Source organism: Cuculus canorus, chromosome 17, assembly GCF_017976375.1.
Source record: "Cuculus canorus isolate bCucCan1 chromosome 17, bCucCan1.pri, whole genome shotgun sequence".
Lineage (NCBI taxonomy): Eukaryota > Metazoa > Chordata > Aves > Cuculiformes > Cuculidae > Cuculus > Cuculus canorus.
This window is the reverse complement of record NC_071417.1, coordinates 5754238-5769340: the sequence shown is the minus strand read 5'-3', so window position 1 is coordinate 5769340 and position 15103 is coordinate 5754238. Positions and strand designations below refer to the sequence as shown.

At 45.5% G+C, this 15103-nt stretch overlaps 1 protein-coding gene across 2 annotated transcripts; it reads right to left on the bottom strand.

Moving 5' to 3' along the window:
* Window positions 1-44: 44 nt before the first annotated feature.
* CCDC92 (coiled-coil domain containing 92) lies at window positions 45-15103 on the bottom strand. 2 transcript variants are annotated; one of them, XM_054082363.1, is made up of 4 exons: window positions 14955-15103; window positions 3986-4132; window positions 3557-3598; window positions 45-2815 (listed from the first exon to the last, which is right to left on the bottom strand). In XM_054082363.1, exons 2-4 carry the CDS (start codon window positions 4113-4115, stop codon window positions 2040-2042), a joined length of 948 nt encoding a protein of 315 aa, XP_053938338.1. In that variant the 5' UTR covers window positions 4116-4132; window positions 14955-15103; the 3' UTR covers window positions 45-2039. The 2 variants fall into 2 exon arrangements, with proteins under 2 accessions (XP_053938338.1, XP_053938337.1); XM_054082362.1 differs by lacking the exon at window positions 14955-15103 and adding an exon at window positions 6803-8037.

Below are 15103 nucleotides of genomic sequence, written 5' to 3'. Positions count from 1 at the left end.
GTTTGCCTGTACAGTTGTTAAGAAATGTTTTTAATTGCCCAAAGCATCACTTCTGCTGCGCTTAGAAGCGGTGCCTTCCATCACCCTTGAGCAAGTGGCAGGGTAGGTCAGACATACAGTAGATCGCCACAAAAATATGGCAACAACAACCCAAAACCCCAACCACTGCTGGTTAATGCAATACACTTAAAAATAGTAAACCACAGAAGAACAAACTTTCTTTAACCCACCATTTTCCAGGACCACAGTTTTTCCCTATCCTTATCCCCCAGTCATGAAACAAATTCTACCACGCCACCCGCAAGGCGTCACACCGAAGAGGCTTTCTTGGGCTTCAGAAGTGCCCAGGTGGTGAGGGTGCGTGGGGCAGGGCACAGGAGGCCTTGTGGCCCGTGGACAGCCAGACCCTCTCCAGCTGGGAATGACCTGCTGTGCACCGCTAGGCTGCACAGGGCGTTCTGCAGTACCACAGGTGGGAAGAACAGCTTTTCTCATCCAGCCAGTGCCTTTGTGGGGGAAGCTGACAGTGATCCAGGGCTCCGGAGGGAGACACACCAACACAGAGCTGCAGAAAAAGCTTAAGAGGGGCAGACTACGGCTGGCAAGGGGAAGGACAGAGGGCAGGCAGGGATCCTTCATCAGTTTTCACACAGATTACGCGTTCTGAGTTTTTAAAGGCACATCATAAGCTTAGCAGCATTTGGGAGCCATTGTTTCTTGCTGTTCCTACTCAGAGGCTGCAGACAAGAGTGAAGCAGAGGCGAGCTGGAGGTGCTGATCACGATTTAAGAAAAATGGCCAAATTTGTGCTCCTTTTCCCAAAATTGCATACTCTCACAGCTCTCAGTATGCCTTTCTTTCCTAGGAAAACACAATAATAAAAAAATAATCGAGAAGTCTAAGAGGCGTAGAGTCTACCTGTTGCTTAGAGTAAGGAGCAGGGGAACCAGGGCAAGTGCAAGACAAGTCCATTCCAATCCACAAGGATAAAAATCAAGGATGCCAGGTTCTTCTCCCTGTGTGAATTGGTTACAATGGTTAAATTTAGAATTAAATACAGACATTTTATAGGGACAGCTCAGGTTTCTAAGCTGACAGAAGCCAGCACTGTCCGATGATGCCAGAACAAGGCTAAGATTTTCAGGAAACAAAAATCCCTTTACAAAAAAGAAGTGCAGGTTAGAGCATAATGAACCATTTCCATATTGGATAGCCAGTTCTTTTTTCTCCCTGGAAAAGGAGCTCTAAGCCAGTATGGAAAGTGCTAGAAGTGCAGGGTATTGACTGGTGTAACATGTAATGGAGCCATTCAGTCTGAAAAAAACAACCACCCCGTGTTCATACTCTTTCTTTAAGGACCTCATTAACCCTTTTAAAGAGTACTTTATTCCCTTCCCCCTTTTCTTTTCTATAAATTAAGCAAAGCCACAAACCAAAGTATTTGGGATTAATTGGGTAATGCTTGCTGGGACTCTCAGGATTTTGAGAAAGAGGGAACTATGAACACACTTTGCAACTGGGAGCATATGCATGTGAAGGAAAAGATGTCCTTAGCTCACTTTAAAGTGTACATACATCTGCGTTCTTTTCCATGCTGCTGTGAGAAAGGCTTTGACGTGGAGGTTAGCGCTTGTGTATGGAGTGCTGACAGATACAGTGAAGACAAAAGAACCACAGCTTGTTCAAACGTTAACAGCCAACGCGCATTGCTGCAGGTTTAAGTTAAGTGTGGTTTCACTAATATTGATTAATGACGCAGCCTGCGCCTTTGTCCACAGGTGGAGTTACAATAAATGGAGTAGTGCTCAGAAGCAAGCAGTCAGGTACCCCTGATTTGGCCACAGCATTGAGTAGTTATATACCTTGCCGTATGAACACAGTCGTATAAGGTTTCCTTAGAGGAATATAATCTATTAATGATGTATCTGGAAGAAGTTTGGCATGCATGGGGCATCGAAAGAAACTTTACTGCAGGTGCTATTCATCCTACAGGATCACAGTGCATAAACAGCAACAGAGTAGAGCATTTCAGCATTTATTCAAACAGTTCTGTCTGTCCCTGAGTGCTTTCTGACCACTTTGCTTCCATGGACTTGATCCACTGCCAGTGTTTCAACCTCTGTCTGAGGCTGGGATGGTGCAGCATGGTGGATGCGATGCGCCACCCCGATGTGTGCCTTGTGCGGCTTCTCTCGGGCTGGGCTGTGTGATTCACCAGAGGCACGGTCTGAAGCAATAGGTGGGATAACTAACGGCCTCTCCTTAATAAGATGCACCTCTGCCGTTTCCCTGGCCAACAGAAAGGGTGTGGGATCAGGCATGGCATCCACATGCTCTCTCAATAGCAGCTTCCGGCTTTCCACTCCTATTCTGTAGGCCTCTTCAAACTCAGGGTTGAGTGGTGTTGACAGACTCTTCTTCATTCTGCGCCGTGGCGTCTCCGGCAGTTTATCTTTGGGAGGGGACGGCTTATAGTTGGACAACACAGGACTGCCAGAAGGGGTCCCCTCCGAAGTCCCACTGGAACTCATCAGCTTCTTCTTTGTAGCATGCAGTTGAGAAGTTAAATAAGCAATAGTGCTTGCTCTCTGCTCTAGTTCACTTGACAACATATTGAGCTTATGGCTTTTCATTTTTAACTCTTCCAAATACTTCTTTTCTCTTTCTTTAATGGTGTTTTCCAGCACCATTATCATTGCATTCTTTTGTTCAAGTTCTTTCAATAATTCATTATTTTCAGCCTCTTTGACTTTCAGCTGACCTTCAAGGTCTTCACACTTTCTTTTGAGTTCTTCAGTTCTTGAAATGCCATTTCCTAGAAGAACAGGAAAAGCAGAAGCGTTTTAAATTACCAACAGCCACGAAGTAAAACAGTGCAATAGGGTTCCTTTTACCAGTCCAAAGCCATAAGAGAAATCCCAAAGAGTAACTTTAGCTACTACTCTTAAAATTACATCTTCAGAAGCAAAGGGGCAGCTTTTAAGGAAATGATGATGAGCTCATGCCACTCATCATGACTTAATAGTGTTGATGCTAGGTAGAGACACTTCACGTGTTCTGGGGAACAAAGATCCTGGTTACTCCCAGGGAGTATTTTATTCTTGGACTTCACCTGTTGATAACTTAATGCATCTGAAAGAACTAGAATCTAGCATACATATATATATATAAAATAAGCTTTGTGATGTAATTACAGTACAATGTAAGCTTCAATAATCGTCTCCCTCTTCTGCCCTGAAATTCATGTTCCCTGCTCCCATACTGCATGCATGGAACTGACTGCCTCATAAGAGAGAGGAGTCGGCAGTTCTACACTCTCTTCCTGGCTCTGTCAAAGATTTCCTTTGTGACCTTGGTAAAGAACTTGTGACATTTACTTTATAAATAACAGTAAGTCTAGAAAGTAGAAAACTACTCTTATAACTTTAGAATTTATAAAGTCAACATCCCAAGTGCAAAGGATTCTCACCTACTTGTAATGGAGAAAATATAAACATTTAAAAAGATGAGGAAATTTAACATGAATGGTGAAATACAAATGCTATGTATTCCTTACCTGATAAGTCTGAACTCTTTACAGTCAACTCATAGGTTAAATCTGAGGAAAGAAGTTGTCTTTGTTAGAACATCATCATCTACCCCGTACAGCACATGCTGAATGCGTTTACAATGAAACACTTCAATACAATCATAACTAACGTTCCCCCCTGGCTGGAGCAGTACTAGGAGCTCCGCTGCAAGTTATCAAATCTGGAAAACAACTGGAACTATCAGGTGACACTTTGCTTTGTTTCTAAAGGAAGAAAAATCTTAGTTTAATGACTGCATAGTTGTGCCCTGAGATACATGCTGACCACCCTAAATATACCCCTCCGTTGGGCTTTGTTGCCAAGGTTTCACGGCTGAAGTAGGAAGCATGAATAAGTAGGATTCTTGTGGATAAGAATGAAGAACCAGATCAGCATCGGCACCCTCTCCCAGCTACCTGTGCAGTGCTGCTGCAGGCGCCGGATCTCTGCGTGCAGGCCTTTCAGTGTGTTGGCATGCTCTTTCTGGAGAAACAACAGGTTCTTCTGGGCGCTCTGTAGCTGGTTCTCCAGGTTTGAAGCTGCCATCCTGACATGCAGGTACCCTGTCAGTAAAAGGATGTACAACTGTAACGGTGAATTATCTTAGACATACAAGGATCCTCACTCTACTGCCAGGATCAGCAGGAGTATCTGAATTTTACTATTATGGAACTGATACGCAATCCAGAAAATGCCACAAAGGTTTTTCTGTTTCATGACTACTTCAATTACAAGTGTTCTAAGTTCATAGAAAGCCTAATTATACTCTAGGCCAGAGCAGTGTAGGGAACTCATTTGTTTGGAGTTAACACATTTAAAGGATTAACTTCAGACAGACTAAGTCACTAATCCTGTTACAAGATAAAAGTGGAGCTAGTGTGGGCTAGTATGTCCCTCTGTCTTGTTGGGGGAGGGTTCCACTTACCTCCAGGGATACTGGAATTAGTAACATCCCTGGACAAGAGCAAGGAAGAAGGCAGTAAAATGCACCATCTCTAAAGAAAAACGCAAATGGGAGTCGTAAGAGGCAGCCGGGCCCAGCGATACTCGCCATGGATGTGGTTGCTATGGGTGCTTGAATTTCACTGTGTGACCATGAACCCCCTGCGCACGCAGAGCCTCGCCCTGCAGCCAGGGCACGCGGTGCTGCTCCATCTACAGCAAATTTACTGAGGCTGCTGGGTCTACACAGGAAGAACTTCCAAGAAAACTGATGTCCTCAATAACTCCACAGTTAACCACGCTTCAAATGTCTTCAGCAAGAAAGTTGTCATGCTTGAGAAGCTTCCTGAGAACTCCTGAGAAGCCATCCTTCTTCCCAAGCAGCTCAGGAGTACGGTGACAGCACAAAAATAGGTGCACAGACAGATTCTAGAGAGCCAAGCTCATGGGGACACCAGCGTGACAGGCAACGGCACATCCTGGGTGGGAATTACACAAGCCATGGTGCAAGAAATAACTTTCAGGGGGACAGAGCAGAGGAACACCGTCACAGCCCCTCGGCTACCACAGGAGCAGCAAGGAGAGGTTTGCCAAGTGTCTCTGCGCGCTCCCTGTGCACAGCTGATGAGTGCCTTGCCAGGGCTGGGAGCCACAGCAGCCCCTCCTGCTGCTAAGGAGGCGGGAGATGGATGAAGCAGTTGAGATGCTGGGTTAAACACTGCTGATGCACCAGGAGCATTAGCTTTGTCATTACAGAATGAAAGGCTGAGTCCCTTACCCGTGTGATTGTGTAAAAACAATTAAGAATATTTCGGTGACAAAAACATCAGACCTTCCTTTGCCTGGACAACCATCTGCACCAGCATCACCACCAGGACTGTAATTATAGGACCACATGGTGTGCATAGGACAGGCCTTAATTCTGCCTCCCAGCCAACATTAACTGCTCTCACTCTGCTATCTTAAGTGTATATCCACTGGGCTCTCCTGGTATGTAGTTTTATGACAGAAATGTGATTCTGCAAGGTTAAAACAGGCAGAACATACAACTCAGAGAAAGCGACACGCTCCTGTCGTGCCTGAACACAACACAGCCCTGCGTTTAATTTTATACTTTTTATTCCCCGAAAGAACACCAGACTCTGTGCTCCTGCACCTTGGTAAAACATTGTCAGGGAGGGGGAGGGTAAACACACACCGGCACACAGAGCCTTCCTGATGTCACCTGTGACCTTAACTGACATCATCAGCAACTGCGCCTGATCCCTACAGAAGCACTGATCTGCTTGAGAAAAAACAAAGTGAGCGCGTGAAAGACATTCAAGGAATCCACTTCTGTGCAAGGGGCAAACCAGAGCTCTTGGTTATTTTATAACAGAGATCAAAGATTAAATTCAGTGCTCAAGACGGAGGGTAGCAGTGCCAGTTTGCGCTCTGTGGAGTGGAACAGCGTCGTTTCACAGTCACCATCAACAGCAGGCAAAAATTATGGTCCAAGACCATTCTGAGAAGAGGTTTCTGGGTTGGCTAAATAAGAAATAAACACGAGTTGTGCATCTGGGCTCGTGCTCTACCGCTTCTGAAGAGCAGCTCATCCAAGCTGAGACTGCTTTCCAGAGCCCGGCAGCAGAGGCACTGGGACACTCCTGGGCTGCCACAGAGCATCCCCTGCTGCCCACAGTTGCTCTAGGATGGACTATAAAGCTCATGGCAATTATGGTGGGTCTTCATGACTTTTAGGGCTTGATGATACATTAGCTGTGTTACATTTCCAAAGGGACATCGTCCTGTCTGCAAAGCTGATGTCAGACAGAAGCTTTACCGAATCACTCGGTCTGAGTGATCATTATACTCTTACCAATTGCATGTGATAGCAGAGTAAACCCCCCAGAGCCTGTGCCTTCCCCATTGCTGGGGCTCAGGCTCCGGCACTCCAAGGCTCAGAAGGGATTTTTAATCAATAAATGTATTTTCCAAAAGCGATTCTAAGCACCGACAGCGCTAGGTGGAAGGGCAGCCTACACACAATATCCCGAAGCCTTTACTGTCACAGGTTCACACCTGTAACTATAATACTCGAGAGTCTTTGCACATAAATGCAGTTTTTAAAAGCTCGTTTCTAAATCTCAGAAAAAGCAAAACAAGGCCATCACTATTAATCCTCTCAATTGCTTTTCATCTTGATCTCTTGCATCTTTAAGATCACACTGGGATTAACTACTCTACAGAAAACAAAAAAACCCAATCAGAGGCCGGCTGGTTTTATAGGCTAATAGGAAAATACAAATTACCTGCACCAGAGCATCCTCTTCCCCGCAGCACCATAAGTTAATCCGTCAGAGCAATTAAATCAATCCACTTTGAATTTTAGCTGCAGCCCCTCTGCACAAAGTAGTTTCTCTCCTCATAGGATCAAGGATCAGAGGGCTGATACACTAATTTTTAAAGCAAAACCATTGACAACTGTCACAAAGTTAAAGCACACATTTAAACTTAAAAAAAAAAAAGCTCTTATAAAGTAACAGCTCCCATTTACTTCCCAAGTAGACCATTAGTGAAAGCTGCTATCATTGCATAAAACATTTTACTTAATGTTAGTCTCAAATTTGCCAGCAGGTCATAGGACAGGATGCAAGTGAGACCCGCTGACCCAGGCAGTCTCAGGAAGAGTTTGAAATGGGAATGAACCCAGGAGATGTAATGAAAAAGAAACAAATAATAAAAAAAGAAATAACAGTTTCTTTCAATACAAATCAGTGAACATTTTCCCATCACTCCTCTATGCAGATGCTTTGACTTAATTCCAGGGAGTTTGCTCTCTCACCATGGAAATCGGCAGGGCAGCTCTCAAAGCAACCACTCTCTGGCTGGATTTCATCAGATGAATTAAGTCAGTGCTGGGAAAAAGGCTGTAACTGCATACACCAGAGAACAGTTATGTCACTATCGTTTCTCCCTCTTCCCCCTTGTCTCTGTGTTCTTACACCAAAGGAGCTGCGCAATGCAGAGCTACGCCAACTTGCACCAGGAATGCATGTGTCATTTGATAAGGATGGTAAATCATAAACGGGCGTTGCAGTGTTCAACACCACAACGGTAACAAACCTCCTCTGTCGCGGCAAGACTCGTGCGGAACACCAACCCGTCACAGTTACACAAGCTGTATGGATGGGATGCTACATTCCACCCTTAAAACAGGCAACGTTTTTCATTTCTCAGGATCACCACCATCACAAAATGTTTCTAGACAAATCAGGACTGTCGGCCTGGAGACAGATTGGAGATTGAGCCTCAAGTCCTCCAGGCCTTTGCTGATCTTAAGTATTTGGATAGAGTTCAAGATATTTAAAGACGATGAGCATCTGGCTGTGTGTTAGGTATCTCTACACAAACTCAGAGCATTTGTGCACCCTGCTGCAAGATAAGAGGGGGAGATGCTAATCTATGACTTTAGGCACAGCCCAAAAGAAGCTACTGGACTGAAGCCCAGACAACCATAGCTATTCAATATTTTCATTCCTCTTCGGTATCCACCACACAAAACACAATAACCTCTTGTTACGTGGATGGGGTGACTGTCACCTGAGAAGCTGCTTTAGCTCCCTGCCAACACATATCCAAACCTTCTTGAAACGTGTATACCTCCCAACTGGTATCCAGCCAGTGCTCCCTCAAATTGTGACAAAAGCTGCGCCAAAATGCTTTTTGTATGTTATACAAAATACAATTTCAAGAACTACTGAAGGACACAGGAGTCTTCTTGTAGGAACCTTCAAAGTTCTATCCAGTCCCCATTTCAACTGAACTGACCAAACATTTCTAACTAATGTAGCTCTAATGATTAAATGCCTAGCTGACAGTCACTTAGCTGTTCTTTGCTTAGATCAGCTCTCCATCTCCAGAGACGTATGCCATCCCCAAACTGTGTGTTCAGCTTAATTCAAAGGACATCATCCAGGAAACCCCGCAATGTCCACAGCCCGCTCAAGGCTTTGCTATCTTTCTGCTTGGATGTTTGCTTTAATATCCCCTACCGTTACACTTCTGATGTAGATCTGGCAATAACAGCCTAGCAGTTTCAGGTTTATGTTTGCCCATCATTCAGTTGTGCATTAGACTGAATCACTTTAACTAGTTCAATATTTCTTGAAGTGGTGTTTTTCACACTATACGCTACGCCTACACAACCACCTTCTGAATGTCCTTCCCCTTCGCCACTGCTCCCTTATCAGTAAACGGTACATTCAACAGCAACAATACCCCCTCCTTCCTCTGCCTCCTCTGTTAAAGTACAATACTTACACGTAATTATTGTTCCAATAACTTGTTTTCATATACTTTTCATTTGTGTGTTATAAGCCAAGAAAAATTAGACAGCCAAGGGGAGAAAGGAAATGTGCCACTCTCCTCCCAGAAGAAGAATACGATTTTGATTCCTCAGCTCATCTTCTATTTCTACTGCTTTTTGATGCCTTTTACTCTGCTGTTTCTCTGCCTGACTCCCCCTCCATCTCCTGATCAGAGATGCTGCAGACTCTTTACAGTTAATCGCTGAATGTCCCTGAGGAAGCAGAGGGTTTAGTATTTTAGTAAAAAATAATTTTCTGTAACTCCAACAGCAATTGGAATGGCAGAAGGAAGAATAATTAAGTGGGCACACTCCTGGTGGCAATGATTTAATTCTTCTAGATGCTCTAAATGAACAAGCTGGTATTCTGCACAGAAATTGCTGACTGCCTCCGTGCCTGACTGTTTACCTAAAGTCACGATGACCGACAGGAATAATTCATGTGGAGTCTTCTCCATCCTTGAGACCACTCAGCCCCAGAGTTGCCACAATGGAAGAAGACTAAAAAGTAATCAGATGTTAAGATCATTACCATGACAGAGACTATCAAGAACCAAATCAAATGGTCCTGCACTGGCATTTTCCAAGGATAAATTATTCTGGGTACCCAACGCTATGGCTGTAGAGCTGTCCAGAAAAAATTGTTTACTCTGGCAGAAAATTAAAAAAAAAAGACCTAATTTGGGAATACCTCAGAGAAAGAAAAAGGGTATCACACAGATAACACCAACTACTTCAGAATCACCCCTTTAACAGTGATGAAGCCCATGTAATTTTCATTTTTTTAAGTGATAATAAAAGCCCTCATGAGTACAGCTGCATCGTAAGCCAGAGGAATAGGCTGGTTCTCTTCGGCCGTGTAGCACGCGCTCCTGATAAGTGGCTTTTCTATTTTACTCACCCCTGCGTTCTGAGGATAAAATAGCTTCCCATTTTAATACCATCTCCATCAAAGACACAAAGCAGACTGCACCGCAATCACAAGTACTCAGCTATAATATTGCAAAGGCAAGGTAGTCTTTCCACTGAAGTCACATTCTTTTGTCAGAAGGGCAGTGAAAAGGAAAATTGAAAAGAAATATTAATATATTTCATTCCCCAGACTAAGACAACATCAATGTTACACATAAATATGATCCTGATCCTATTTCTCTCAAATTCGTTAAGAAAGTTTCCCAGCTTCAGGTAAAGGTGAATCAGGACTTCGGTTGGTAAGGTGGCTGTGGGAGGTTTTTGTACAAAGATATGTTAAGAATAACTCCAAACTTATGCTTAGAAGTAATACTATACTATGGAAAAGTCACAGTGGGGGGTTTCAGATATCAAATATCCACTTACGAACACTTCACGTTCCCTTTCCACTTTAGGCTCTATGGTCAGGAACATGGGAACTGCACAAGAAGAAAGCGTACTGTGCAGGTTTTTAGAATTTCACAGTTCTGAAGGCTTCATGAAACACAACTCCCAAAAATTACAATGCTGGTTTCACATAAGTGACTTCGTTGGGCATTTCCCCCCTCTCCCTTGCAGGAAACTAACCTGCCAGCACAGAAGCATGCAATGATTTAGCTCTCCAGCCTAGCCGTGACTCTGCCTCACCCCTTCCCACTGCATATTTTGAGCAAGAATTTATGGTCGTGTTTCAGAAACACTTTGAAATCACCTTCCTGGTCATTCAGTGAACCAGCTGTGGGAGCCAGGCCAGCCGACTTTTTCCACTGGCTATTCTTCATGTCACGGGTTCACCACGCAGCACCGCAGATACATGTGGGGCTGATAGAAAAGGTGGGAAAAAAAGCCCCCAATGCCCACAAAAAACCCTCAAACCAGTCAGCAGGGCAGGGACGGGGTGTACAGAGAGAACTGCCTCCTGCAGCACCAGCCTCAGGCACTCACCTGAGCTTGAGCTCCCACTGCAAGAACTGCAGAAATCAGGATTTTCAGAGTATACCTGGATTGTTTGTGAAACATATCAAAAAAGGCACTGAAGCATTATGGCAGCTAAATGAATCTGTCCTCCAAGGAGAGATCCATTTCCAGAGAAGAGCAGCTCTACAGAATAACACAACTACTTCTCATGCAAGCGTACCAGGCTGAGGACTATGCTTTTCTCTAATGCATTTCGTGATGCTGTTTCATAAGCCATTGATTTTATTATTTTAGAACAGCATCTACAATCAGACATAGAAAAAATTGGTCTCCATTTTGCTAAAGATTTTGAAAGCTGCTGATGAAGGAAATCTAGTGGTGATGACCTATGTCTAAGTCCTCTCTTAAGTAAATATAAGTTTTTTGGTTTTTTTTAAAGTAAATAGGATCTCAGGACACAGAATTTCAAACAGAGGAGCTTTATAGTCTTACTTACATAACCTAAGTATCTCCAACTGAGACAATGAAGCTCTACACAGGTTTCTCACGGTTTCATGAGGATTGGAAGGCAAACAAGCACATCTATTTTTATTACAAAGGAAACCTGCCACGAATGACATCATTCACACGATTTCTTCCACACAGATAGACACTTCCTAAGGTCGACGTCTCTACTCCAGTGATGCGATATGCTGCACCTTTTGTGCCCTCCCTCTGGGCACTGACTCCGATTACAGGGAGCTACTGTTTCCTGCCGTGTTTTCAGCCTTTCTAGAGGCAGCGATCTCTCTGTTTAGGGAGCAGCCATGAAATTTTAGTTTTAAGTCAAGTGATGTTTTTAAATAACGTTGATCTCAAATCCTGTCTCTCAGCCAAAGACCAACAAGTAGCAATGTATTTTAACATTTTAAATAGAACGCAAAGGTTTTCTAGGAGAGTAAATGTGCTCCTCATTAGCAGGAAAGAAACAGCAATACAAACAAAAGGCTTTTTCCCCAGGATTATTTAAAAAAACCCCTATTATCTTGCAGACGTTCTGGTACACTCAAGAGTTCATTGTTTTCAGCAATATTTTTCATGCCTATAATGTCTAGTAGTAAATAAACATATTGCTCTATTTTATAGTGCCATGCTCTTCAACATCACCAGGAGAAATGGGCTGATAGAGAAGAGTAAAGCATTGTTAGATAAAAATCACTCACTGATCGCATGGACGTGCTGACTGACACCCATTACCGTACTGCTGGAGACCTTTGTTTAGAGGAAGACAATTTTTAGATCACTTAATAATCAGAACTTAAAGATCAGAGAGACTAATCAGGCACACATTTGTTGAAGACTCTACAGCCGGATCTATGAAGGATGCCAGGACTCAGAGGGGAGGTACGGCAGGTAGCAACCAGGGACTGACACTCAAATTTGGCTCTACTAAATGCGCTATTCATTATGTCCATCTGCTTTTCAGATACGGCATTAGGTGAGCGTGCAAGAAAGGAGTGGAGGGTTTGTTTCGGCACGCTGCAGACGCAAAGGGAACCCGAGCTCTAGTGATGAGGTTTCTGGCTCAACAAAGGGCGCCCTCCCTGCTTCAACCCCACCCCAGCTTTAGGCAGCAGCACTCTGCACTGCTGTTCCTACTGATGGGACAAGCTCTGCCGGAGACGGTTCGGACACCACCAGCTGTGGTTACACAATATTAGCTTATTGCAGCACGTCTGTATCAATAACAACAGTGTGGAAGCTCCAATAAGGCACACAGACAATGCCTGTGCTCCTCTACGTTTCACAGCTATTCACAGCGTTTTATTGTGCGCTGCAGCAGAGGAGAAAGGCTGCGGGAAGCCAAACCAGAGACCTTTCCTGCAACTATCTTCTTCACCACGAAGATCCTTCCTTCTCCATCGGTGGGCTTTGCTTTTCAAACAGCAGCAGGAGATGCTACGCACTTGCCTAGTTAGGACACATTTAACCCTTTCCCCTAAAGCATCACCATTAAGTCATGACACACTGATTTTCCAGTAAACCACTGCTCATCAAACCCCACCACCACTGCCAACAGACACGCGTACAGAGACAAAAATACACGCAGAAAGCGTCACTTGTCAGCAAAAAAAATCTTAAGCATAATAAATGGTTTCAGAAGGCTGAGGGTGTCTCTTCTCTGTATGACACAAACTACAGTTTGCTAAGTTTTTTTAAACTTTACTGCCAAAAATGAGGTTAAATGTGATTTTGAGTAAAAAATATTAATTACATAATAGTATTCTGTTTACACAAGTAAGTATTGCAATATATTGTGAATCCTGAGGATGTAAAAGCAATCCTTCAGAGTTTTGCTACTTTAAAACTCAATTTTCTAAGCCACTGAAAGGCAATGAGACACCAAGAAATGAGAGTCTAACACAGCTTTAAAAATAAACTTGCAAACTAGGTTATTACAACTGCGTTCCCTCTACTATTCTGTTTATAATGGTCAAGAAATATTTTACTTTACATTATGGTCTGTGTCCTGGAATAGTAGCACTGAGGACCTTTCCTTCTGCCTATTGCTGCTAAAGGACTAACGAACACATTAGGTCTGGACAAATAAATTGCCCTTAATTCCCACGGCCTCTTGAATTAGGACACACAGAAGAACACAGTTGGGTTTTTGCACCTCCAATGACAAAATGCATGCAAAAAAATTCAAAAGCTCTGAAAGTAGGCGATTATATCTGAAATCTGAAGTAAAGAAAACCACTTTAGGGAATGAAATAAATGCTATTTTAGAGCTTGCAACAACTATTGGGCTGAAAACTACCACAGTAGCTGGACTGGTCATGAGACCATCCCTTCTAAGGGGATGGAGGAGGAAACTTTTAGATGTATACTAAGCAGGAGTATGGTAAGAAAATGAAAAGAAGCAGCTGTGCATCAGTTCAGCCAATATTCTTTTTTTTCCTACTCAAGCAGCTGCTGTTTTCCTTCGCTGGGATCTCCCAGCCTTTGCTATTTCACTAAAAACAACTGCCGGAAGCCCAGCACAACCAAAACCCTGAAAAAACGAACAATATTACAAGTCTGACTTTATCTGCTTATAACGCGTTTACTTTAAAGAGTCAAATCAAAACGCAACGCGCAGATTAAGAGCATAAACCTCCGCATTTGGTTCAGAGGCTCAGTGACAATAAAGCACCACACAATTACATTCGCTGACGAGCGAGTGAGATGCGAAAAGGCGCCGTATTTACAGTAACACCCATTTGGTTGTTGGTTTTTAATTAATTAAAGAGCACAATGGCTTTCGCGAGGGCACCCACAAAGCGTGTGGAGCCCAAAGCACCTCCCCAGGCGCGCGGCCGAGCGCCCCGGCCGCTCCCCGGCCCCTGCAATGCAGATCGGGGCGGGCGATGCCCCCGGGCGGCTCCCGGGGCTCCTCCCGGCTCCAGCGCAGCCCCCGGCCCTGCTCGCTGCGGGACCGCAGAGGGAACCGCGGCAACCCCCGACCCGGACCCGAGGGAAACGGGGAACGGGGGAGGAAAACAGGGAGCAGGGGTGCGGGGAAGAGGGATGCGGAAAGCAGGGAGCAAAGATGCGAGGCGCAGGGATGCGGGGTGAGGAAAAGAGCGAGCAGGGGTGCGGGGATGCGGGCCGGGATGCAGAAAACAGGGAGCAGGAATGGGGGACGTGGAAGGCGAGGTGCGGAGGTGCGGGAAACACTGGGAGCAGGGATGGGGGAAACAGGGAGCAGGGGTGCAGGGAGCAAGGATGCAGGGATGGGGGAAACGGCGGGCAGGAGTGCGGGTGTGGGAAACAGGGAGCAGGGATGGGGGAAACAGGGAGCAGGGGTGCAGAGAGCAAGGATGCGGGTGTGGGAAACAGGGAGCAGGGGTGCGGAAAACAGGGAGCAGGAATGGGGGACGTGGAAGGCGAGGTGCGGAGGTGCGGGAAACACTGGGAGCAGGGATGGGGGAAACAGGGAGCAGGGGTGCAGGGAGCAAGGATGCAGGGATGGGGGAAACAGGGAGCAGGGATGCAGGGAGCAAGGATGCGGGGATGGGGGAAACAGGGAGCCGGGGTGCGGGAAACAGGGAGCAGGAATGAGGGACGTGGAACGCGAGATGCGGAGGTGCGGGAAACACTGGGAGCAGGGATGGGGGAAACAGGGAGCAGGAGTGCGGGGAGCAAGGATGCGGGGATGGGGGAAACAGGGAGGCGGGGTGCAGGGCTCTCGGCGCCGCGCTCACCTGCGCTCCCGGCTCAGGCGCTGCGGGCGCCCATGGCCTCGCCGCCGGGGCCGCGCGCGGGGGGCGGCGCACGCGCAGGGGCGGCTGCGGCAGCCCGGACCGTCGCTATGGCGACCGCGGGGACGCGCCGGCCCCGCCCGAGGCGGAGG